Source organism: Tachypleus tridentatus, chromosome 6 (genome assembly GCF_004210375.1).
Source record: "Tachypleus tridentatus isolate NWPU-2018 chromosome 6, ASM421037v1, whole genome shotgun sequence".
Lineage (NCBI taxonomy): Eukaryota > Metazoa > Arthropoda > Merostomata > Xiphosura > Limulidae > Tachypleus > Tachypleus tridentatus.
Genome location: NC_134830.1, coordinates 46290441 through 46317597, shown reverse-complemented (window position 1 = coordinate 46317597; position 27157 = coordinate 46290441). Strand labels below are relative to the sequence as shown.

Genomic DNA, 27157 nt, shown 5'->3' with positions numbered 1-27157 from the left:
TTTGCAGAGAAATTTTACACTCAACGCTTGGAACTGTAATTCATTTTTGGACGATAAGGATCTGTTACTAAATAAAATATAATGGATTTATTTCTCTCTTTGTGTTTCCTTTTTCTGCAGACGAAGATCTTGAGGCGTTTGTAAAAGACATCATTAGTGGAAGTAACAGGGGAGTCAGAGCTGTTCGAAACGTTACTATGGAACCTAACTGGAGTTTTGGCCAATCAGTGTTTTTCTCCACCACCGTAGTGACAACAATAGGTTTGTAACCTTGTATTTGTGAAGTTGTTGTTAAAATAAATATGCAGCAGTATAAAGTGAGCTTATTTCAAGAACTTCTTATTTACATCCACGAAGCTCAGAGTATCTTTGGTTGTTGTTGTTGGTCGTACTAAATCATAGAGTTATAGCTCCGCGTAAGTGAACTTTATCCACACTAAACAGCATTCTTTTATCAACCTACTTTGAGGATGAAGTTTAAACCTCATATCTGGGGTATGAAGAGAGTAGTCAGATAACTTACTATTGAATTGAGTTATTTTTCAGAGAGGAAATCTGCATTATATTATAGCATTGCAGTTTGGACTGTTTCTTTTCCTTCGTAAGTTTGAATATTCACGATGTGTGCAACCTGTTTCGTATTTGATGTGAAATTAAATACATCGTCTTGACAATTTTACTAGTTTTCAATGAACTATTCAAAATTGAATAAGGACCAGTGGTGGATTTAAGGTTGTGTAGGCCCTATATCCCATGTAATTTTACATAGAATAAAATTATCAGTGGGTTCCCATTAAGACCATGGGTCCTGGGATTGAACCACCTCTAGCCCCTACCTAAATACGCCGTCACTGATAAGGGCATTTACAATTACAAATAAATTACTTGAAAAATAAAATTTGAGAAGATATATTATTGATTTTTCTAAATATATTTATTGTAATTCAGTGAGCATAGTTACTTTAGCACATGTTCTGTATTTTCAACTGCAATACGAAACTAAGATTGTCTACATTAAGTTAACAATATTATTTTCGATGTACAACTGTCGTAATGTTTTGGTTTTCCTGAATGTGAAGGCTATGGACAAGTAAGACCGTTATCCCAAGGTGGAAAAATTTTCTGTATAATATACGGATTGGTAGGGATTCCTCTGACAATGACGCTATTATCAGCTTATGTGGAACGTCTTATGATACCAGCAGTGTTCCTCCTACAATTCCTAAACTCTCGACTTGGACATCTGTTCCAACCTTTCAATATTCGTGTGTTTCATCTATCTATAGTTGGGGTAGGTAGCGCTTTTAATTATTACTTGAGAATTACGTTTTGAGAAGTGCTTAGCAAAAATATCCACCATTTTCTTATATTAATTAATTGCAACTGGAAAATTACTTCAATTACATAACTGTAATTTCTTTTAGATTAGTGTTAACAGCTAAGGGGATGCGTTAAAGATTTGTTTAAAATACAATTCATGCGCCACATTACACATTTTGTAAACCTATATAAACCGATGTAATAATAATAGAAATATTTCAGTCACATTGAACACAAGTATAAATGTATTCCAAAGATCACGGGTTGTAAATATTGACTTGGTTACAGTTGTTTTTTTTTTCACTATAGCTTGGTATCCAAATAGAATTGAAGTAAATTAACTTTAAAAGCGTGAGATCTGGGTATTTCTTGTCTAACAAATGTACTACTTGGAATATTTTCGTTGCCTATTTGTTTTTAACTTGATTTTTAAATTGTCGTTTCATTCCGTTACAGTATGAACACCTCTTTCATGCTGACGTAACATGATAACTAATTATATTTATCATAAGACATGTGTGTTCGGTCGTTTATACTTTTTAACGTTGCATTCTTTCTATAGGCCTAAAAATACTTTAGGGACTAAAGAAAGAATAGTCCCAATAACAATGTGGTATAATAGATTATATTCCATCTCCAGTTTATCCATTTTAAAGCATTGGATAATAAATTATTGCCAAAATTAAATCATTAATATTTTTAAAGAAAGGTTTATTTGCTCGAAAGTGAGGTTCTCTTTTCTTTCAGGTTTTAGTTCTGTCTTTATTTTTTATTGTTCCTGCGGTCATATTCTCTCACGTGGAGCCAGAATGGGACTTCTTGGACGCCCTCTACTATTGTTTCATTTCTTTAACAACAATAGGACTAGGAGACTATGTTCCTGCAGACAGTCCTCACCAGCAGTATCGTCCTCTGTACAAAGTTTGTAGTGCATGTAAGTATAACCACCACTCTTCTATTTCATTAGGAAGACCTGTAGTCACAATATCGATACCAGTTCAGCGGAAGTAGTGAGGCTCTCACGCTAATTGGAGTTGATGTCATCAAAGATGACGAGGTCACAGTTATAAATGTTGTTAGAGGTGTGTTGCTAGGATACCACGACAGTCACATGATGTCATAGTTCAATAAAGTGTCACTACATGGTACAAACTAGCAAATGGAGGGGTGAAATTATAGTTCGATACCAGACAGACGGCCATGATGGATGATTACGTCACAAAGTAAAGAACGTGTTTTTAGGCAGTCATGAATCATACAATACATGTCTCAACGAGGATATAATTAATCACTAATTCGATAGTTAAATAAATGATTTATAATTAATTCGTCCTAAGAAAGATGTGTAACACTAATTAATGAATTGACTCGTTGGTCTAAGGGTATGATTCTCGCTTTGGGTGCGAGAGGTCCCGGATTCAAATCCCGGACGAGCCCTTTTAAAGCCCCCCTCTAGTACAGCGGTATGTCTCCGGATTTACAACGCTAAAATCAGGGGTTCGATTCTCCTCGGTGTGCTTAGCAGATAGCCCTTTGTGGCTTTGCTATACGAAAAAAGCACACACACACACAATTAATGAATTTATGGGAAGCTTTAGTTATAATCAAGTAATTACTCTTCAACTATTTCATAAAATTTATACTTACGTCATTTTATAACTGTTATCATGACATGAATTATCTTTCGTTTACACTTTAAGAATCACCAGAGTTCTCTGACTTTTTTGTATGAAACTCACGTCTTATCACAGGTTAATATACTATCTTTAGTGTATTTGAGTAAAATGTTTGACTTAATTAAGCATAAAAAACATTTAGTAACAGAACTTCAAAACACTGTTTAGGAAAATTTTAGTTTATAAATTACACACCATGAACCTTAGTTTATAATAAACCTCTATTTGATATAGCAAACTTATGTAAATATATGTAAACATATTTTACAAGCATACTGAAACATTTGTGAATAAAACTTCAAGATATACTATTTAAGAGAATTCCTTAGTTTACAAAATACTTACCTCACATCAATGTAATAATAACTGCCATATATACTTGTTCAAGCAGATTGCTATAAATTAAATATAAGTGGCAAGTTTCTTTATTTTAGAAACTATACAAAATATTTGAACACTAAACTCCCTGTCGTGTTCAACATACTGCTCCCCTATAGCTTAAAACAAGTGTAAGTAAAGTATCACACATATATATATTTACTGCCTGTCATTACAGAATAAACTTTACAACTGAAACAAAGTGTATGTTCATTATACATGAACTCTGACAACGTTTTTGTTTTAAAATAAATTTATATATTCTTACACTCTATATAATATTATGTAATACTAGCTGGGGTACCAGTACCCCGGACAGAAGTTATGTAAATTCATGATTAATGGAAGGTTATCTTAGGACACGAAAAGTTATTTCCTTTATATATATTAAAAAAAACAGGACATCCATAAAAACAGCAAAACGCAAAATGTGAAACCGTAAATTTTAATGTATCTTATCATGGACCCAACAAACCTTTATGTCAATGAAGATCCATCAACAGGGACGAAGTAGTGGTAAAAGAAAACGCAAAAAAACACTCGTAAAACCGTAAAATGCACAATTGATAATGTATGTGTATTACCCCATGTACCTATTGAACCTCCTTACCAATTTTGGCGAAGATCCGTCCACACACCCTTGGAGTATTTACATAGACATACAACAGACAATATTATTATATTTATATAGATGACGCCATTGCATTAGATCTGCGTGTGATGTATTCCTGATGTCATATCTGCACCCTGAGAATGGAAAAAGATGAAGTACTGACAGGAAAAGGCGACGAAACAAAAAAAAATCGTCTCCAGTATCATTCAAGCAAGAACTTCATTATAGTACACCCCACAAACTAGAGTTGTAGACTTTAGGTTCTCTATCCAACTTATATGTCAGACTTACGAAAGTCGTGGTATGTTCAGATTGAATATAGAAGGATTTTTGTAGGTCAGTACGAGGTGAAACACCGATTATTTCGTTATTTGTTTGTTACTTTTATCTAGACCAGAGGTATCTAAACTACAGCCCGCGACTTCGGTTTATCCGGCCCGCCAACAGTTTATTAAAGTAATAATATTTTTTAATATCATGGTAGTATAAAAGCAAACAATGAAATGTGATTGATACGGCCTGCCAACAGTTCCTTAAAGTAATAAAATGATATATTTGTATCATTATCATTTTCATTTTTAATGATATAAAAATAAAACGTAATTGAACAAAAGCCAATCTAGGTGCGATACACTTTTCTATTAGTTGAAAAACGTCATATTACTTAGTATTATTGCGTCATCTCACTTAGCGATCCTAGTTCCATGAAGCAGCGTGTTTCTTCCCACGCCTGTGACGTATACTTCAGTGTATGTCAGTGAACGCCGCTGTTTACTTAATGTTCAAGTTCATAGCTATTCCCAGTTACTATGTCAGGACAAGGAAAGAGGAGAAAAGTTTACTTTCAGAGTCATGTTTTTTTAAAAAACGGTGGAACGTGAACTACTTCATTATTAAATCACATAACAAAGCATTGTGCTTAATGTGCAACGATACTATAGCAGTGCTAAAAAATATATAACATTCGTAGACATTACCAAACCAAGCATTCAACAAGTTGTTCTCAGTTCATGGGAAAGCTACATTCAGACAAATTCGGAACATTTAAATGTACTTATCGTTACAATAGTTTGTATTTAAGAGGAAGAAAGCTGAGAATGAAGCTGCAACCAGAGCAAGTTTCTGAGTGACACACCTGTTAGTCAAGCGAGGAAAACCAGGTACTGATGGTGAGCTAATTAAAGTACGTATAACTGAAGCAGCCGCAGAAATGTGCTATAAAAAGTAGATTTATTTAAGACTATTGGCCTTTCAACGAATACAATTGCTCGTAGAGTCGAGGACATTGGAAGCAACATTGTGTCTCAGCTGAAAGACAAGACCAAAGAGTTCGGGTGTTTTTCCATCGCGCTTGACAAGTCAACAATGTGTCCGACACTTCACAGTTACTGTTGTTTATTCGCGGAGTCAATATTAATTTTGTGCGTAACTGAAGAATTAGCTTCTGTGCACAGTATACCTGGAACAACCACAGGTGAGGACATCTTCGTTTTCAAAGTGGTTGAAAAATCACTAACTCAGTACAACCTGGAATGGAAACAGCTGAAGTGTGTTACAACATGTGGTGGTAAAAATATGTGTGGTGCAGGAAAAGGTTTAGTTGGGCAGATTTACAAAGCTGTTGAAAGCGCGGGTTATTCAAAGCCCATAGTTCTTCACTGCACTATTCATCAGCAAGCACTGTGTGGAAAACATTTGGATCTGTCGTGTGTCATGGAACCTGTAGTTTCAACAATGAACTTCATTCGCTCTCATGGACTCAACCATCGTCAGTTCCGTGAATTTTTGGCGGAAATAGAAACAACACTTCAGTTCAACGGCTTAGCTGTGGGAAAGTTATGTCGCGATTTTTTTTTTAGCTGAGAACTGAGATTGAAATGTTCTTGAATGAAAAGAACTGCCCTCAACCGTTACTTACAAACAGTGAATGGCTTAGGAAATTAGCTTTTTCTGTAGACTATACCATACGTCTGAATGAATTCAATCTTAGAATACAAAGCAAAACCGTTCTTATTTGCGATATGTTCACCGAGGTGAAAGCATTTCGGCAAAAACTAATTATTTTTGAACCCCAATTGATGGGGAGTTGCTTCACGCACTTTCCATTTTGTGAAAAGTCCAAGCAAGAATGAGGATCCCCATTACCATGCAGGTTTGCATCAAGTATCCTTTATGACCCGAAACTACGGCTCAAGAAGCGTTTTTCTTATCTTAATGCGAGTGCAACAGAAATAAGGGTCTTTCAAAACCCATTTGATTGTGTCATTGATGAACTGCTACCTAAAGTTTAAATGGAAGTGATTGATCTACAATCCAACGACATGTTGATGGACAACTACAAAGAAGGGAAACTGACAGAGTTCTATAAATACCTTCCAAGTGATCGATATATTCGTTTAAAAACTTTTTTCATTGATTCATTTCAGTTTTTGGTACTAACTACTTCTGTAAAAAGATATTTTCAAAGATGAAGCACTTGATATCTAGTTACAGATCAGCCTTATCTGATGAGCATTTGCAATCACATTTGATGACAGGGAGGATGACTTTGAACCTCAATTAAGTGTAATGTTGTAAGAAAAGCACCACTTTCATGCTTCTCACTAAAAAAGACGATTGTGCATCTTAAATATTTTCAGTATGTGTTCTTATAAGAAATAAATTAGTGATGTTGTATTATGATCATGTATGCATCCCTACTTAATTTTACAATGACTCCTCTAGCCCGTGAAGCCTAAAGTGATTCTACTTTTCGGCCCTTGTCCATAAAGGTTTGGAGACCTCTGATCTAGAGCAACACCTTAAGGATATCGTCAAACACTTGATCTCTAACTTTTTCTCTTCACCAGCAGAAATAACACTGTAGGGACAATATATGGACAAATCTACCATCAAAAACATCAATGAACATGAAACTAATTAATTATAAGTGATTTAATTAACTAATAATAAATTAATTAGTGTTTAGCGTTCTTTTTAGGACAAATTAATCATAAATAATTTAATTAACTATCGAATTAATGATTAATTGTATTCTTGTTGAGACGAGTATTGTATAAGTCATAACTACCTTAAAAACGTTCTCTACTTTGTGACGTAATCATCCATCATGGCTATCTCTCTGGTATCGAACTTTACTTTCATTCCTCTATAAGTTAGGTTGCGCCCTCTTTGACAATTTGTTAAACTATAACATCATGACCCCTAACGACATTTGGTGCCTTTACTTTGTTATCTTTAATGACATCAGCCCTCTTCCCCTTCCCTGAAACAGCCAATCAGCATGAGGCGACATCCTTTGGGCAGTAAAGTGGGGCCTATACTACTTGCGGACAAAATCCTAATCCAATCAATGTAATATTACAATCATTTTAGCCCTGGAAGTAATGTATAAATAATATACAGACTGACAGACAGACATAAAACTCGAGTTAAGGAAGATTGCTTACCACTAAAAATAACTGTCTTTGTTGTTAATCATTAAATTGCACTACAGACTATTTGCATCATGCACACGTCAGAAAGCGAAACTTAAATTTTGGTGGTATAAGTCCTACATCAAACTGACCAATAAGCTATTGGGGAACAAATACAATGTATTGCCGTGCTGTTTTTGAAACAATTAGAACAGCAATTCATTCTATTTAGGGTTTCATAACCTCAGAGCAATTTCACATTATTCATAAACATTTAATAATAAATACAATAGATGTATTAGCTAATGACAAGCGGAAGATTCTATGCTCCTACCCTTAGCTAGTCCATCAAATTCCCTAATTAGGGTTACGGAGAAGTTTGGTTTTTTAATGCTATGATAGTGGAAACAAGTATTACCTGAAAACACACAGCCACTATTGCCATTTTCACCATCTGTATGAAATGATACTAAATATCGATATGTAAAATTTAGTTGAATATAATACCGATCTTGACTACATATCACATGTATTCTTAGCAATACCACTATATTGTTATCACATAAAAACACATAAGTGTTTGTATAACATAATTGTCTAATACGTGTAAGTAACATGAAATATTGGTTTGTCTCCCTCACAAATGTTCCCCCAGTAGCACAGTGGTGTGTCTGCGGACTTACACACTAAAAACCGGCTTTCCATACCCGTGGTAGGCAAAGCACAGATAGCTCATTATGTAGCTTTGTGCTTAATTCTAAACAAACAAACAAAAAAAACCCTCACAAACAGACAGGTCACGACGTTTGATCTCATTGGTATTTAGAAATATTTGTTTATTTGAAGTTAAGCACAAAGTTACACAATGGGATATCTGTGCTGTGTCCACCGCGGGTATCAAAACCAGGTTTCTAGCCTGGTAGGTCCGGATACATGTCGCTGTGTTATTCCAACATAAAAAGGAAATATGTTCAACGACAGAAAAATGTGTAAGCTTCGTGATTCTGCATTAGTGCTGCAATGTTTCAAACCTTGTTATAATTTAAGTACTTGTAAGTGAATTGTTTAGAAAGCTGCACTTTCACCTGCTGTAATACATTACCATAAATTAAGTTATCCCAACGTGAAAATAATACTTTTTTTTTTTTTTTGATGTTATACTCTACGGAAATTTCTAATTTTTATTATGTTGCCTTAACAAAGTAATACAAGCGAACTGAAGCCAGGTCTTCTATTTGTATACATATCAAAATCTGACAGAAAATGGTGAAACCTCTACCGAATAACTATCAGTTGTTGTTTTTTTTAACAATGATTTTAAAATGTGGATCAATGTGGGGTGTCGGTAACTCAGATATAATGTTAAAGTGTGCAAGACAATTTATACCAAGAGGTGGCACGAGAATCTTGTACATCTCGTGCAGCTCTTGAGATAAGTAGTCAGTTTAGTAGGCCCAAAGTTCGGATACACTATCCCTGATTTAATACTCCTGGTCCGAAGAAAGATTTACCAGTCAACAGCACTCTTCGCCTAAACCAATACTGTTAACTGATTAGCAGGACTGGTATCACTTTTGTAACAAGGAAAAAGTTCAGCAGCATATAGGTATCTCGAGCCTTGGATTATCTGACACATAGCCTAGGACGCTTATTCTAGAAAAGGACTTAGTATTTATACGGAGTTTACTGTAATATGCATGTATACATTCAATATGACAGTATGTTTGTTTGTTTTTAATTTCGCGCAAAGCTACGTTCCTGATTTAGCAATGTAGATGGAAGGTAGCTAGTCATTACCATCCACCGTCAACTCTTGGGCTACTCTTTTTCGAGCGAATAGTGGGATTGACCGTTAATTATAACGCCCCTACGACTGAAAGGGCGAGCATGTTTGGTGCAACAGGGATTTGATCTCGCACCCCTCAGATTACGAGTCGAGCGCCCTAACCACCTAGCTAGTCCTAAATAAGGCAGTAAATTTGCAATATATATGGGCTGTAATATATGTTAATTTACGAAATGTGTATACATACGCAGATATGGAACATCTTCCTCTATAAGAAGTTGAAGCTATTACATACTTAATATCATTATTATGTATACAGTATAATATATATATATTTACACATACACATTTAGAACGTCTTCCTCTATCAGAACGACCCGGCATGGCCTAGCGCGTAAGGCGTGCGACTCGTAATCCGAGGGTCGCGGGTTCGCGCCCGCGTCGCGCTAAACATGCTCGCCCTCCCAGCCGTGGGGGTGTATAATGTGACGGTCAATCCCACTATTCGTTGGTAAAAGAGTAGCCCAAGAGTTGGCGGTGGGTGGTGATGACTAGCTGCCTTCCCTCTAGTCTTACACTGCTAAATTAGGGACGGCTAGCACAGATAACCCTCGAGTAGCTTTGTGCGAAATTTCCAAACAAACAATCCTCTATCAGAAGTTGAAGCTGTTATATAATTAATATCATTATCATATATACAGTGTAATATATATATATATTTACATATACACATCAAGAATGTCTTCCTCTATCAGAAGTTGAAACTGTTATATACTTTATATCATTATTACATATACAGTATTATATATACATATGTATTTACACATTTAGAACATCTTCGTCTATCAGAAGGTGAAGCTTTCTTATGAGCAGTGGTGGGATTTAGCCGGTTCGTAAGAACCTGTTTTTTAAATTTCACGAGTTCTCCGAACCGGTTCTTACAGGCTCTTAGCCATCTGATGCTAGATATGCAATGTATCGACTGTGACTATGGGAATTCATACTACGTAAAGTCACGCACTATAACACAATTGTAAATGAGTAAAATTAGTACGATAACGTTTGAGGCTGGATTTGCACGGGTCTCTACAAATGACAGATCAACCATCTTAGACAAAGGAAGAAGAGCATTGCCGTATACTAATATAGGCCTACATTTTCCTATGTGAACATCTGATATCAATCATCTATTATACTTGGAGCAGACAGAGAAGAGAAGGTGAGTGTGAAAAATGATACACTTTATGTAGACTTATACGCTATTAACGTTAAACTGTGAGGCTTAATGTTATTTTGTAGGTTTTACTATTCTAGAACAAAATTAAAGGTTTATGGATTGGAGATTTAGCCTGGATTGACGTTTGTTTGTTTTTTTTAAAGCCAAAGTTTGCCTGTTAAACATTTAATTTATTTAGACATGGACAAGTTATTTTAATATGCATATTACCAAAAATGTTAAACGTAGTACGTGATGGCGTCTGACCGTCTAAGGGAATAAAATACATCTCATGTTTTCGCTCGGGATACTGAATCTCTCTTCACTTGTATTTTCATACTGACAGGATACGAAATTTGGATGCTAGGCTTAGTAGGCTAGTACTCACGTAGAAAAACTATTCCAATAATAGATATAAACATGAAACCATAACACCATAGAGCTACATTTGTGTTATAATTGTATGGCTTAGTAAAACTATATTTCACAATATTTATGTTTGTTAATATATACTTATATAAAATTACTTATGTAAGCGGAACAGAGTCACCTAAAAACAATATCTGCAAAAACAGCTAAATGTTAAATTAATTTTCTTTGTTTATATGTCGCCACAAAAATTAAAATATGATTATAAAAATAGTTTTCATATGAAAATTTATAAAAATAATTAGAAAACAATTCTATATTTTTAGCCCTTTTGAGGAAAGTTTAATAAGAAGTTATATTAATACATTTATTTTTGAATAAAGAATTTTGGCATTTCAGGCTTCAGCCCCTAAAATGAAGCAGCAACATGATATACTGGACTTTGTAAGAAAAATCCCCAAGAACCGAAACTTCAAAGCAAGATCCAATTGAACAGCTATGACCAGCAACTTCAAGGAGTGATTAATTTTCTGATTCTAATACTGCACAAAATAGAAATGATGAAGATCCAGCAGCTGCTCTTTCAGATTGCTGGAGTATGAAGCAGGCCGAGGAGTTCAAGAAAAAATATGATGGTTCAGTTGTTTGCAGCAAGAAACTTTGTTTTCACCACTGTACCAAATTTGATTCCATAAACATGAAGGAAATGGAGAAGCTACAGTGTTGAAGCATCAAGAAGGAATAAAACCGCCCACAAGTATCTCTCAGAAAAATAATGAATTAATATATTTCATCGAAGGCACATAATATATGTGCAATGCAATTGAAAGATCGTGCAGATGATGCAATAACCAAATGCCTAAATAAAATAAGCCCAAAATATAGCAACTATTCATGTAAAGTTTTTAATACAATCTACTGTGTAGCAAAACGAAGCGGGACATTTTCTGACGTTGAAGATGAGATTGAGCTACAAATAAAAAATGGGTTGAACATGGGAGTGAGACTCCATTCTTGGAAACTGCTGTTAAAATAGTTGATCACATTGCAAAAAAAAACTAAGAATGAAATATTTACTGAAATAATTGAAGAAAATTTAAATCTGTGTCATCATTGATGAAGCTTCAGTCATATCTAGTAAACCATGATTTTTGTAAAGGTTGAAGATTGTGATCTGTCGTCAATAATTTTTCTTGATTTGGTTGAGTTGAAAGGACAGGATTCTGACACTATATACACATCTCTATTAAAAAGTTTGCATGATACAGGATTTGATAGTGGATATTTGAAAAATAATTTGGTCGTATTCTGCTCAGATGGTGCAAGTGTAATGCTTGGCTGCAAATCAGGGGTGAGCACTAAACTTAAAAATGATTTTCCTGATATCATAATTTGGCATTGCTTAAATCACCACTTGGAACTGGTTTTAAATGATTCTGTCACTGATAAAAGCTACACGATCTTTCATCAATCGAACAAAAACAAATTGAACTTTTCAACATTTTGGAATAAATTGGACTAGAAATTCTGAAGATTGGTAGAGCCTTGGCACCAAGATGGGTTGCTTGCAGTCTAAGATCAACATTTGCTGTATGGCGTGCTTATCCAGCATTACACAAATATTTTTCTACTGAGAAAAAATATTAATGAATGGCTAGCCGTCTTTGCAACAAATTCCTCCTGGAGGATTTAGCAATAATGATGTATATACTACAAGAAATTTCTTTACTTTCTAATGCCCTTCAAGCCAGAAATTTAAATTTAGCAAAAACTGAAAAACTAATAAAATTGGCCATTAAGGCATTTGAAATGCTCAAAGACAGTAGGGAATCTTTGAAAAGAAAATTGATGAAACCATTACTTCTGACGCCTTTAGGAATATCGAGTTTGTTGAAAACCAAATATATGTGAGCCTTCCTTGTCAAAAATTACTGGAAGCAGTAATAAAAAAATATGAAAGCCAGATTGATGGATTATGATTACTTCAAATAAAAAAATAACATACAAGAAAATGACAAGAAAATTCATTAACTGGTAAACATACTTGAGCCAGATTCTTGGAATATTGATGAAATTGTTGACCCTTAGAAAGCCGTTGAAGAAATATTGTATGAATTTAGTAAGCTCTTTCATCACGAAATCAGCATTAATGATTTCCGTGACTATGTGGAAAATATCCTACGAACTCGTCATAATCATGAAATTCCAAGAACTACACAAAAGGCTAGAAATATCACTAATACGGTTGCTCTTAGTTCCACAGAGACAGAAGGAGGATTTTCAATAATGAATATCATATATTCAGATAAAAGAAGCTGCCTTACAGTTTACATGTGGCAAATCTGATGACAATTAATTTGATTGGCCTCCCATTGGATTCATGTGATCCTACTTCTTCAGTTCAAACATGGCTAAGAAAAAAACCACACAACTAATGGCAACAGGGTCAATCATGGAAGAAATAAAGATTTTTGGTGATAATCAAGTGGAAATTTGGAAGTATTTAAAGCATGATAAATAAATTATTTCAGCAAGATATTTTTGTTATTATTTTTCATTGCAATAGATGAGGGTGTGTAAAGCGAGATAGAACTGGTTGTTATTATTTTTTTACTCCCACCACTGCTTATGAGTTATAATGGAAGAGGTTGGCGTAGTAACACATCGGTTTTAATTTAAACTTTCATCAGAATTCGATAAGCATGTGTTCGCGATAATTAATGTTCTCCTAAACAAGTACTTGGACTTAATGTGTTCCCCTTTCCTCATGTGCTTTTGTACAAGAGTTGAGTTCGAAGTACACTAGTGCTAAGCCTATTAGAGATAAAACGTAAAAAATACCGTAATTGAATAATTAGTGAAACACAATTTAGTAAATAGATTAGTCTATCTCTCCAAAATGGTTGATCAAATGTAGAGCGTGCTGTTTTTGCTTTTCTTGAAGCATTGTCCAAATAGTTATTGTGTACATTGAAACGCTGGTATCATGGTTTGTATCACAAGTTATAAATATCAAGGTTCGGTTAAAGTGTGGTATAAGTAAAAACATTAGAAAAACCGACAGAGTTTGTTGGGTTTTTGTTTCTTAACTGATTCTGTAAATTAGTTGCTGTTTCTAGAACCTTTGTGTAAAGCTACACGAGAAGTGTCATCATATAGACGTCATCAAATTTAAATTAATAGACTGTGAGGTAGATAGCTAGTTAACAGTATTCAACGCCAGTTCTTGGGCTCTTTTATTGGTCTCATTGAATATTGCACGCAGAGTCAATTAATTTTTGTCAAAGCTGTTTTTTCCTTACAGGATGGTAACGGTCAAGGAAAACAGACTTCGCCACTTGTCACAAACAAACATAAGTAGGCTTATACAAAAGTACTGATAATTTTAAACTCTCTTTAATGTTTGCTTAAATAAAGATCTTGTTTCAGAGTCGTTAATTTCATGTACTCTTGAAAGTAAATTTTAATAAATCTTCAGTATTTAATACTTTTATTTTTTGTATTATCCTAAAATTCACGACGTAAGTGGTATTAAAAATATAAAAGAGTACATATGAATTGAAAGTCAAAACTTTAGCGTAAGAAAGGTAATTATACTGCCCACAACATAAAATTTAATATTTTACAGAAGTAGAAGACTTATCCTTAATTTCTGCAATTACAGCAAAAAATCTGATTTTGCAACTGATTTGATTTATATTTCTCACTATTTAAAGTCTATCGGCTGTCTCCCTATAAATATTATATTTGCTTTTGGGTTATGACTTAAACGCCATAAATCGTCAAAGCAGTGATACGATGTTTTTCACTTTTATTACACTCTCATCCACCTCTGTGCCAGCGATAGGTTTATGAACTTACAGTACTTAAAGTTTGCCTCCCACTGCCTCAGCATTAAGTGTGCAAGCTAATAACGCTAAATATTAAGTTTGATACCAGCGACATACACAGTACAGATAGATTATTCTGTAGCTTTGCGGTTGGCGTTAAACAAACACTAATATTAAAGTATTTTAATCTCAGGCGCGGGGTTGAAGGGGAACAACCGTTCCCTAACACCACAGTTGGGAAAGCAGGTAAACACAAGGTTGTTTTTTTAACCTTTAACCTGTTGACTGCTAAGTATTTCAGCTGCTACAGCAACTCCGAACCAAGTTTAAAGTACAACTCTAATGCTTCTTCATTTTGTAACTTTTTTCGTGACGCCATTTTGGATCGAAAGTGAAACAACTTGTAAGTAGATCAAATGCATGTATGGTGCTGACATTTAGCGTTGAAGTTAGGTATTATTGAGAACGAATTAACTCGTTCGTGGCACTGTGTTACCAATCGGCTTGGACGAATTATCTCGTCTACGGCACTGAACAGGCTAAACTAAACTACTGTCACGTTTAGTTGTTGCTGTTTTTAAACTTATTCAGTAATGCCTCAAATGACCAATACATTTCTTATCATCGCGCCCTTGCCGTAAAGGTAAAATGGTTATCTTTTTTTGTTGTTGTTCATTTATTCTTGGCAGTAATTTAGATATTAAATATTGCAGTCTTCGAAATAGCCTCAGATACAATTTGGACCACTCAGAAATTGTTGTTTCAGCGTTTCAGTGTACCAAACCTTATAAATTAACGGTAAACAACGTTCAAAAGTCTACATATTCGATTTCATGTTCATTACATGTTCCATACACTCTTAACAGTGGGTTATAACAGTTTCTGAAACTTTCCATTTAGGATCGCTGGGTTCTCTCACTTTAAGATATTTTATTACTCTCTCTGCACCTTTTAATCTGATAAGCACATGAAACATGCACATGCCATTTTTATGACTTCTTGTTGGCGATATGCGTAGGAAATGTTATGGATGTAGGCCTAGTGAATATAGATGCCTTACAGGATTTGAGTTGAATAGAAAAACATTAATAATTCTTCGATTTGTTTTCAAACTTAACTTCTAAAGTATGTTTAATGACTTTTCACAGAGTAGTTTTATAGGGTATACATATTTCTAACAACTTACATGTGTTGAGAAGCCTCTCGGAAGGCTTTAACTCAAAATAGTTTGAATTTCGTTTAAAGCTACGCAAGAGTTATCTGCGCTAACTGTTTATAATTTAGCAGTGTAAGACTAGAGGGCAGGCAGCTAGTCATCACCATCCACCGCCAACTTTTGGGGTACTCTTTTACCAATGAATAGTGGGATTGACCGTCACTTATATTGCCCTCACAGCTGATAGGGTGAACATGTTTGGTGCGACGGGGATTCGAACCCACGACCCGCAGATTATGAGTTGAGTGCCCTAACCATTTGGCCATGCTGGGCCTTGACTCAAAATATGCTGTAAAAAATCAAGTTTATGTAACATATTTCAACCTGGTGATTTTTAGTAAATATGGTGTAAAAACAATATCTAAAACAACTAAAATGTAACTAAAATCGGGGTCACTAATGTAGAAGTGTGTACTTGTAGTCACCATTATTGCAGGTACAGCCAGTACTGTAGAAGTTTACTGTATTAATGACAGTTGTATTTCTCTGATTAGTGTCTCTTTTAAGAGTTTATTGTTCCAAAACCAAAAACAAAAAACACGGGAATGCATTATGGACCTTTGAGCGATAGCAAAGAAGAATGTGCGAGCGAGGATATTCGTTCAATATCAAGGCTGTACATTCTGGCTGGGATACTACAATCATAGTAATGGTTCAGACACTATTTATATTAGTAAATGTCTTGATAACACCTGTTGGGTTAAGAACTGGATTAAACTGTAAAAATGTACTTTTTCATCCATTTTGTTTACGTCGAGACTGTAACTATGGCAACTGAACCAGTGTTGTTGATGCGATACCTAGGCTTATGATAATAATAAAATTGGCTGAATATTTATTTTTAATGCATTTATGTTGCAGACATCATAATAAATATAAGAAATGAAAGGTATTTTTGAGTAGTTTTGTGGGTTTTTCGAATTGGGAATACTTTTTCGAGACATATATTCATCCTAATCAAAAGTACTTATGGCATTCTCAGTTGAAACTGTAAACAATAAATACGTAACTGGACTGAAATTATCAGAGTTTCAACTAAAAATTAAAATAGTACAGTAAGAAAAGTGAGCCATACACAATTGTAACACCAGAAAATAAAATATATTTACACACAGTGTTTTGGATATTTTTATAGACACACACACACGCACCTCCTGGAGGTTTTAATTTTCTAATTGACTGGTCACTTGTGCAGTTTCATAACTCTTTCTTCTGGAGCACAGAGAAAAACACTACTCCATTACAAGATGAAGACGGTGGATTAGGATTATACTTCACCAATACCAGGACCTTAATGTGATGCCTCACAATCTTAAGATTCCTACTTCAGAGGTTATTTTCATACTAATTTTTATGAAAGATAAACTTCTTGCTTTTACTAGCTTTTACAACTCGCTACACCGCCTTCCTGTTGAATATTTCACAAGGGAAGAAACGACATTAAAGCCTGCATAGGCGAGGCCACGTTGTTGAATAACCACTCACCGTTATGATATGTAACGTTTGTCTGAGGCGAAGATTGGCACAAAATAGGACTGACTACGTCCTCTTTAAAGCACAGCTAAGCGAAACAAATACAAACATGAATGCTAAAAAAATGTCAATATGAATAAATAATTATTCTAGTTACGAAGGAGTAGGATTTGTCAGTTTTCAGCTGTTGCACTATACCTTAAGGAAACTCCATCTTTCATTTGATATTAACCATAAGGAAACCCCCCATTTCAGGTGACACTAACATAATTATCTTCTACTTGTCATCGAAACGATGAGGTTTTCTCCTTATATTGTGTACAATGGCATGTAGTCTAATAATTAGAGCTCTCAACTCACAGTTACTGGTCATGGAATCGAATTACCTTCACCGAACATTTCGTTCTTTCAGTCTTGGAGGTATTATAATGTAACAGTCAATTCCAAAGGCCCGGCATGGCCAGATGGGTAAGGAGCTCTATTCATAATCTGATGGTCGCGGATTCGAATCCCCGTCACACCAAACATGCTCGCCCTTTCATCCTCAAGGCGTTATAACGTGACTGTCAATCCCACTATTAGTTGGTAAAAGAGTAGCCTAAGAGTTGGCGATGGGTGGTGATGACTAGCTACCTTCCCTCTAGTCTTACACTGCTAAGTTAGGGACAGCTAGCGCAGATCGCCCTCGAGTAACTTTGCGCGAAATTAAAAACAAACAAACAAGTGTGTGTTTTCTTATGGCAAAGCCACATCGGGCTATCTGCTGAGTCCACCGAGGGGAATCGATCCTCTGATTTTAGCGTTGTAAATCCGTAGACATACTGCTGTACTAGCGGGAGTTACAAACAAACAAACAAACAAACAATGTCAAAGAGTAACCCAAGAGTTAGTGGTGAGTGGTTTATACAAGGTGCCTTCCCTCTAGTCTATCACTACCAAATTAAAGATGGCTAGCGAAGATAGCCCTTGAATAGCTTTGCTCTAAATTTAACAACTAGTAAAACAAAAATAATGACATGTAGCAAGTCCAAAAAGATATTGAAATTTCGTTTCTTTTTTCGATAATGGAAAGAAACTACTTTTGTTTAGATTTCTTTTATTATGTTCATACCACTGCAGCAAATAAATCACGACAAGTTTTCAGTGTGACACGATTTCTGATTTAACGCATTGTTGCATAGAAGTTAGAAATGCAAATTATGGAATGTGAGTATCTTAGTTTTAGTATGTCGTTAAGGGTTACCCAGAAAACAAGAAATACTTTGTTTATTTTAGTTCACTTTTTAGTCTGACATGGCCTAGTAGTTTGGGTGCTTGCATCAAAATCTGCAGGTCGAGGATTCGAATCCCTGTCATTGAAAATATTTGCCCTTTCATCTGTGCATACGTTATAATGTGACGGTCAATCCCCTTATTCGCTGGAAAAAGAGCAGCCCAAGAAGGGGTGATGAGTGTTGTTGACTAGCTGCCTCCCTCTAATCTGTTACTGTTAAATTAGGGACACCAAATTCAAAACAAACAAATTCACTTTATATGGCTGAGCATAACCTAATGGTTAACAAACTGGGCTGCATATCAGAAGATCAAAGGCTTGAGTCGCGATATACTGCTAAACACGCTTTGTATATTCAACTGTGAGGATGTTATAATTGTAACAATCAATTCAGTTTCGATATTCGCAATTCAGTTAAGCGTAACGGACGTGCAAACAGCCTGTGGGTTCAGTCATTTGGTTCAATTTTACACTTGTCATAAAGAAAATTGTATGAATTTCAGGTCGTGCTATGGCACACAAGCCACCAACTCGCGGAAGTTTACGTGTGGAATAAATACCTCACACAGAGACAACTGGCTACAAATCAAATAACTTCTTTATTTACATACTGTTGAATAGTTCATTTATACTGAAACTCCCAACGTTGTCTTGAAACAACACTAACTCTAAGTCATTGAACTCTTCACCTTTAAAGTGTAAATGTTCATTTATAAGACCTTCTGTTATGTTCAATAGCTTAGACACATCTTTAATTAAGTTATCAACTAAGTTAACACAAGAAATTATCTCGGTCATAACCTGTTTAACTGCATTAACAGTGTTTATGAGATATCTTTCTGTAGTTCCAGTATAATCGTTATCAACTTTACTATTTCTTTAGTACACTTAGTATTCTTCACTTTTCTTTCTTTATACATTATTGTACATTAATAAAGTACTGTTCGACTAGATCAGAAATAATATACTAAAAAAGAGCTAGTGCGGCGAGTTTATTGAAGATCCTGGGTTATTGCCAGCTTCTGTAATCAGGTCATATCCTCAGAGGAACTTGATTAGTGTGGAGAAATAGATGTTTGGAGTCAGAAACAAGAATTATACACACAATGTTTAGGTTTTTTCTAATTGTTTAAGAAGTATAACAGATCTATTTTCAAAAATAGTTATTTTTTTAATTCGATTGATACAGTGGAATATTCCAGTAATGAGTGTACTATTTTATTAGACTGTAATCAAAATCCACTTTGTTATTGGTTCTTACAGAGCTTATTTCTGTCTTTTATCTTATATCTGTGGCGAAATTACCCAAGACGATTAACTTAGGGTATACAGAAAAAAGCGAGGCTACTCTAATCTCTTCACTAAGAGTAGTTCACCTTTGTCTTTCATCATTGTCGTGTTAATTGCTTTTCTTTTGTGACATTGGTTCATTTCGGCGTGTGTTTTATCTAACTGTAGGATTTTTATCAAAATGATGCAAAAGCTGGTAGTTGTGAATTGTTTTACCTCTGAAGTCGAGACTGGAAAGTCTTGGGTTAATTCTTGTGATAGGCTTCAAGCCTGCATCTTTCTTATTTGGTTTTGTGACTCACTAGTGTCCACATTTTTTTTATAACACTTTCGATCTGCTGGTTTCTCCATGCTATATGTTAAAAATAAAATATAGATCTTGATAAACCTTTAAACATGTATATACTTAGTATTTGTTTTCCATAAATAATTCAAAAAAGTAACCGCATAATAGGAGGAGGTTGCTGCTGACTAGTGCTGATTTGGTAAGTAGTTCTCAGTTAAGGATATCAAGGGTTTCCTACTTGGCACTTTCGCTAATTTGTCGTGCCATCTAAGTTGACGACCACAAAATCTCTCTCTGATGTTTTCTTTTATAACCTCTTATCTTGAAGTAACCCATTTTTCTTTGTCACATACACAAAAGTATAAGATGATAAAATTGACACGATTTCCAGTGTTTTACTACTATTATTCTCAATTAAGACAACTTTGAATTGAATTTGTAAATACAAAACTGAACTCAAACTGAAAACTCAACTACACATTCAGATTTAAAGTTTTACTATTATTATGTAAAGATTTATTATGAATTTTTTATCATATATATATATATATATATATATATATATATATGTTTTGATTTCTTTTCAGTTTACCTTCTGATTGGCCTAACGTTTATGATGTTCTTCTTGTCAGTGTTGTACACCATTCCAGAACTCAATATTGGGATATTTTTCCTTACAAAGAGTGATGATGTTATTGGGACAGCCAAGACCAATGTTCGTGCCAGATACCCTGGTCAGTTCGATGATCCCGACTCCACAATTCGGCATGTTAAAACTATACGGCGATCTAGTTCGTCTTCTGAAGATGATAACCCTTGAAAATGTCGTTCGCTTTATTTATTCAAACTTCTAGCTTTTTGTGTGTGTGCAGTATTCACACTGTTGATGTAAGCGTAAGCTTGCGTTCACAGTGACTGCAGTTGGGTTAAGAACGTGAGTATAAATTTAGGATAGTATTTGTGGTGTTAAATAAGTTACGTATTTTCAAATTCTAAATAATATATGAGAAAGAAATGTTGTGGTAATACACGGATAAACATAGCTTACAGTCACTCGATTCCATAAGAACAAGAGGTTTGTGAATCTAAAATATAATCAGTGATGACGTGTAAAGTGTTTTCTCAGCCCAAACGAGCCGTTTTTGCATATAAATCTAAAATATAAAGCGACACGTTACGTGTAAAATGAAAGAGGGGCAAGACACGGTATCGAAGTCAAAATAAAAAAATTAAACTATTTAGGCAAAGAATGTGTCTAAACATCGTCAGGTAGCATATTTAGACTATTGGGAATAAGAGAAATGTAAGAAGGAAATGAAAATGAGTGAGAATCGTTAAACTGCAGCACACGCGCACGACCAGCAGGTAAAAATCCAGTGAAACATTGTCAGGACTTCCACAGTATACCTGGTTTTCTTTCAGATAAATGACCTGCTTTCTTCGGAAGTTAGAGTGAATTTCCTTTAAAAGCGCGAAAACTTTGTTTGTTTTGTATTTTCATAATACACATTCTAATTAGTGACAAGAAGAGTATCAGAATGAGAGAATATTCCTGCTCCATTTCACAGTTTCAGGATAGACCTCCATACACGAGGTAAAGTAGAATACAGTAAAAGTATCTCTTGAAACAGTTGACAAATAGTGACATTTCAGATAAAATTTACTTTACGATCTCAGCTAAATTTATTATTTTTTTAAATCAAGGCTTAAGATAATGTAAACAATTCTGCAGAAAAAAATATTTAGGTCCAACAGTACAGAAGAGTAAGGTATGTAGGTACTTGCATACTAAACTATTAGAAAATCAAAGCAAACGAGTACAAAACACAATCATCCACACGGAGTGGATCATAATAATATAGTGGCTGTCAAACAGGCATCTGTGGAGCAGTACCTTTTCTCTAGGAATAGGTCTAACTTTAACTCGAATAGAACTTAATTATGGATAACGTAGAAGATAGATTATGAATTATTTTATAATTATAATTTTATAATTAGATTATAATCTAATTAAGTATATATATATATATATAAGTTTATCTATCCATCTGGGGGAACGTGGAGCTCGATTATGTACCATTAAAGAAACTATATTATCAAGAAACTATCAAATGTTCCAGACAAACTAGTTAAATTGAAATCTTGCCCGTAGTAGGTTTTATTTGTTATCATATAGTGACAACACTGTGTTTAACCCTACCGATAATAAGGCAGAAGTTTTATTAATTCCACAGCTTGAAGCCTTATTTTTCTTTGCTTGTCTCAGAATATAACAATATCACATGAAAATTCGGTACCAGCATCCGTGACTGTTAATAGTTGATAGTCATTTCAGCTAGCCTAACGTGTTTACGGGTTACGAATTTGTGTTACAAATTATATAGTAATTCCAACTTATATTAATGTAATTACAACAAATTCCAAGTGATGGGAATTCTACAGTTCAACATACATTATCCTTGGCATATGCGTGAGCAATGCTTTATTAACCAGTAGATCAAAGATGTTGAAATTAACTCAGGTTAAAGTTATATGAGGTTTAGGTAATTTATGAGACTATCAGCATAATTAAAATGTAGTTAAATAAGAGTTGTTACGTCTTCGGTAATTTGATGACAATTATTTCATACAGAATAGTCGTTCGTAGTAACCTTGTCCTTTTCCATTAAAGTACAAGGCTTGTGAAATCCAATATAAATTATTAATTTGATAAAATGTATGCAAAATATTTACTGATAAATCCACTATTTTACTCTGATCATCAAAGTTGTTATTCCTCTCTTTGAAGGAATACGAATCAAGTGTTCTGCTGTGTCACGGGTTTTGTTGGTTTGCCTTGTGATAAAACTTTTATAATAATTATGAATAACAACGAAAAAATTTGGCATGGGCTTTCAGTTTTGTTGTTGTTATTTTTTTCCACGATAGTCATTTGTACTTTTGGAATAAAACTATTTACGGATTTTCAAAATTATTTACAGATTTTAACACAATGAAAGCAAAAAATGTAATGATTTGTATTTTACTGGTGACACATCTTGTCCACCTCGAAAAGATTGCGTTCTACTTCCATAATACAGTTTTTATTTATTTTATATTCTTTAGTTCAGTATACTTATTAGTTACGTTACAGACAGAGGGCGTACACAAGATATCTAACAGCACATTTTCTCTGTCAGTTTCAAACTTCTCTATTTTCTTTGTTATGCATTAATTATCCGACTTTAAAGTAAATAAAAAAGTTATAACTAGAAAAATGGGATAAAAAGGAAGTATATTTTATTGTTCTGATAAAAATGTTAACACAAAAAACACACACAAAAGATGCAGTTGGTTTTGGCTCTTCTTTTTTTTTAATTTCATTTTAGCCTACTTATATTTTCAGTCCTAACATTTTAAACCTTGCACATGCTAATGTGATTACAGAAGATGACCCACCCATAAAAAGTAATTGGATCCCCTACATTTTTTCCCTATAATTGTAATTACGATTCTGGTTGAACTTAATAAACTGAAAATTCAAAATTAAACCAACCTTAAAATTGCAGCTGTTTTTAATTTTTCAATTACTCACGTATCAAATTTCATGCCAGTTAGATTTGGTATTGGTGAAACCGGATAACGTAGTATTAAAGATGGAACTATAAATATATTTCCATCGTAATAGTACAGAATAGTAACAAAGGCGGTTAGCGTGTCTGCTCTGTCCTTTGTCTAGATGTTTACACTCTACCAAAATTGTGTAGCCCCCACTTTAGTTAAAAGAAATTAAATTGTATGTCTCTTCCCTCGTCAGCGATTCTTACGTTTGTTGCCAGGCCTTTACCTCTTATACTTACGTATCTTGTTCTTTTATAATTTTGCCAAAACTCAACAAACACGCAAAAATGAACATAAGTGTGTTATTTTACACAATGCGTAGTAGTGCAGTGAGCAAAAGAAAAACATGGCAAAACACTCGCCGAATTAAAGAAAAGTTTATTGACGAATACGAAATTAACGCTTTGACCAACATCGGGTTATTAATAAAGAAAAAGTATTTTTTCAGAAGAGACGGAGTATCAAAAAATCAAGAAAAATGAGCAAAGAGCACGTAGGTTGAGAACTCGAAAACTTAATGTCAGAATAGAACCAATAAAAGTATGAGAACTGTCACAGAAAAAATAATAATAATTACGTGGCTAGCGTTTGAATAAACAATTATGAGTTAAGGGATATAAAATATGTAATGATAAGTTAAACAAATACAAATAACAAGTTGAACAAGAATAAATATAGAAACAATGACAGAAATGTTAGAAATACATTAAAAGAGCAGGGGCTCACTGACGAAGAAGTGGGGCACTTTTAAAGCAAAGAGGAGTAGAGGTATTAGAAGTAAGTATGAGGACAGTTGGTTGCCTCTGATACACATAGGATAATCAAGTGTACCTTTTAGTCGTTATGTTCACTTTTAATTACTGAGAAAATGGGCACTTTTAGAGCAGAAACGTAGGGACGGGAAATTGCCCAAATCCCTACACATAAAAAAATAAACATTCGGTTTAGAAAATGGCTTGATATAACAAATGTAGATGGCCGAACTAGTAAATAAGAAAATACAGTATGTTCATTGAACAAAAATAAACAAACCAAAGATCGTTATGAGAAAACTTGGATCACGTGGAAAGGTAGGAAAAGCGAAGTGGATAACGCTGAAAGAAAGATAATTCTTTTTTCATTTTAAGGAATTTAATAGCGATTAATTGGAAAACGATATGTTTTATGAGCGTTCTCTTTGTGTTTTTATCGGTTGTTGAGAGGAAAAATCTGAGTTTGTGTATCTCATATGATGATGTCAGATAAACTTGGTGAAATGTTATGAACTAAACTAACTAACTGTTTACAGCCTATAAGACCTTATCTTAAAATTAAGATAGCTGTAGTCAACAGGTATGGCATGAAACATGTATGCTTACTGGATTAGTTACTTCTACATGATTGTATCGACATAATGAGTATACACAGCAGACAAATATTGTTGCGTTTTAAAACAATGTATATGGCAGTAGATATATGGATAGTAAGGAAACAATTTCTATTAAGAAATAAGTTTTCAAACAATGTAGCAGTATATCTCATAATACAATGAGTTATAAAAACATTCAGTGTTGATATGTATAATATGGCCAAGTTTGTAAAGTAAGAGACATGGTCGATAGAACGCTCATATTGAGGTATAGCTAAGAACTCATAACGCAGTATGACACAAACGAAGCTCAAGAATATGGTTAAGCAGTTGTTCAGAAGTCCACAAAACTTTCAATAATAATTAATATCATTAGGTTGCACATATAATCCACAATAATGATACTTAAAAAGTTTTACTGAAGCCAGCTATAAAGTCCACTGAAGTAATTTAACGATTTCTTAACTTATTTGCAATATCCCCATCACCAATTTCTTGGCATCTGTGCTAAAATTGTACAAGAAACAACCCCTAAATATTTCTCATAGTGCCTGAAATGAACACTTTTCTCACACTTGTGAGAAGTTCAACAGAAGTATAGTTAACCAGCAGTTCTGTCTAATGTGATATCCATTCAATGTTCACTGAGGGTCTACTCTTACTTAGTTCTTATGATCTTCAGCAGGGACATAGGCCAGTACAATAAGTTTTATACAGAAGTCAAACAAATTATTAAATTTTAGTATCATAGCCAACTTGTTACAACCACACAAAAACAAACTTGTTACATATTAGTTATAAAAAACATTAAAGTTGATGGATGAACACAGCATTACTAGCAACATGCTTAAAAAAAATTTATTCCCAAGAAGTATAAAAATGTACATTTGCATTAAATATTAAGATGTTACTATAGTCATGTTTCAAGTAAATTAAATTTTGCTTACAGAAGTAGCTTCACTATTAGAATGTTTTTTGGGGATTGGGTTCTACAGTAGAGTAGCAATAAAAGATCTTTCGCTGAAAGATGTTTTGGGTTTCTTTCAGTTACATTTTTCTTCTATAAACTGTTGAATGACCAAACCATTTTAACAAATTTTTCATCAATGTGCTTCCAACAGCTTTAAATATCTAATGTACAATGACATGATAATTATTTCTCAGAGCCATAACTCAGCAATTGAGCAGCCAGGGCTGACCATCATAATTATGACCCCCACGTGAGTGTCATGGCAAGACAGTTCCATCAATTTGCTATTCCTCACTGCCTGGGGTGGCTGCCCTGTACACCTTACCCTAGTTATGGCTGTGTTATTTCTATATAGTAGGTCACTAAGAGGTATCTTCAGATACATGAATAGATAGTGGACCAAACATTTATCATGTGTTTTGCTTTTTTATGTTGTAAGTGATACATGTTAGTAATCATGTTGTTTCTTTTTCTAAGATAATACTAGTACATGGAGTAATGGCCATGTCAACTGTTGATGGTTTTCAAGTTTAAACTTTGTTGGACACTTTATATTCATATGAAGATGATTGTATCATTAGGTATAAGGTGGCCCAGTAATAATAATAAAAAAGGTAACAGAATTTTAATAGCACTGGTTGAACAAATTTACAGGGAAGACCCACATTTCTTGCTATACATTTCAGGTCACAATTTGAAATTTGTTTCTCATAACAAAGATGTGCTTATTAGACAGGTGTGTCACATGAAAAACATCATTTCCTGTTACATTTTGTTCCTTTACAAGTTTTTGCACAATATAGACAGATACATTGCCAACCAGAATATGAAGTGTATTTTCCATTATCTTTTTTTGTAACTGAAATTTAAGTTAGTATTTCTCTGGGCCACCAAAGTACAGAAAACTAGTTTTCTTAGTTGTAACAAGTGTATGTTTATCTTACCAAGTGATAAATACACCATCATAAGATTGTTTATAAATACTTGCACATTTAAGATGTTTACTTGTATTCTTGTTTATGATGCATCTGTGTCAACTATCAATATTCTTCAATACTACTAATCAATGAATAAAAATTTCTCACAAATGAAACTGG

General features: G+C 34.1%; 1 protein-coding gene across 1 annotated transcript in view; it reads left to right on the top strand.

Annotated features, from left to right (window-relative positions):
- LOC143252390 (potassium channel subfamily K member 1-like) overlaps positions 1 to 27130 on the top strand; it is a 74026-nt gene extending 46896 nt beyond the window's left edge. The window contains exons 2-5 of the mRNA XM_076504414.1: positions 121 to 261; positions 1080 to 1291; positions 2068 to 2254; positions 20730 to 27130. Coding sequence (XP_076360529.1) covers positions 121 to 261; positions 1080 to 1291; positions 2068 to 2254; positions 20730 to 20962 — 773 coding nt within the window. The 3' untranslated portion in view covers positions 20963 to 27130. The remainder of the gene's footprint in view (positions 1 to 120; positions 262 to 1079; positions 1292 to 2067; positions 2255 to 20729) is intronic.
- The last annotated feature ends 27 nt before the right edge of the window (positions 27131 to 27157 follow it).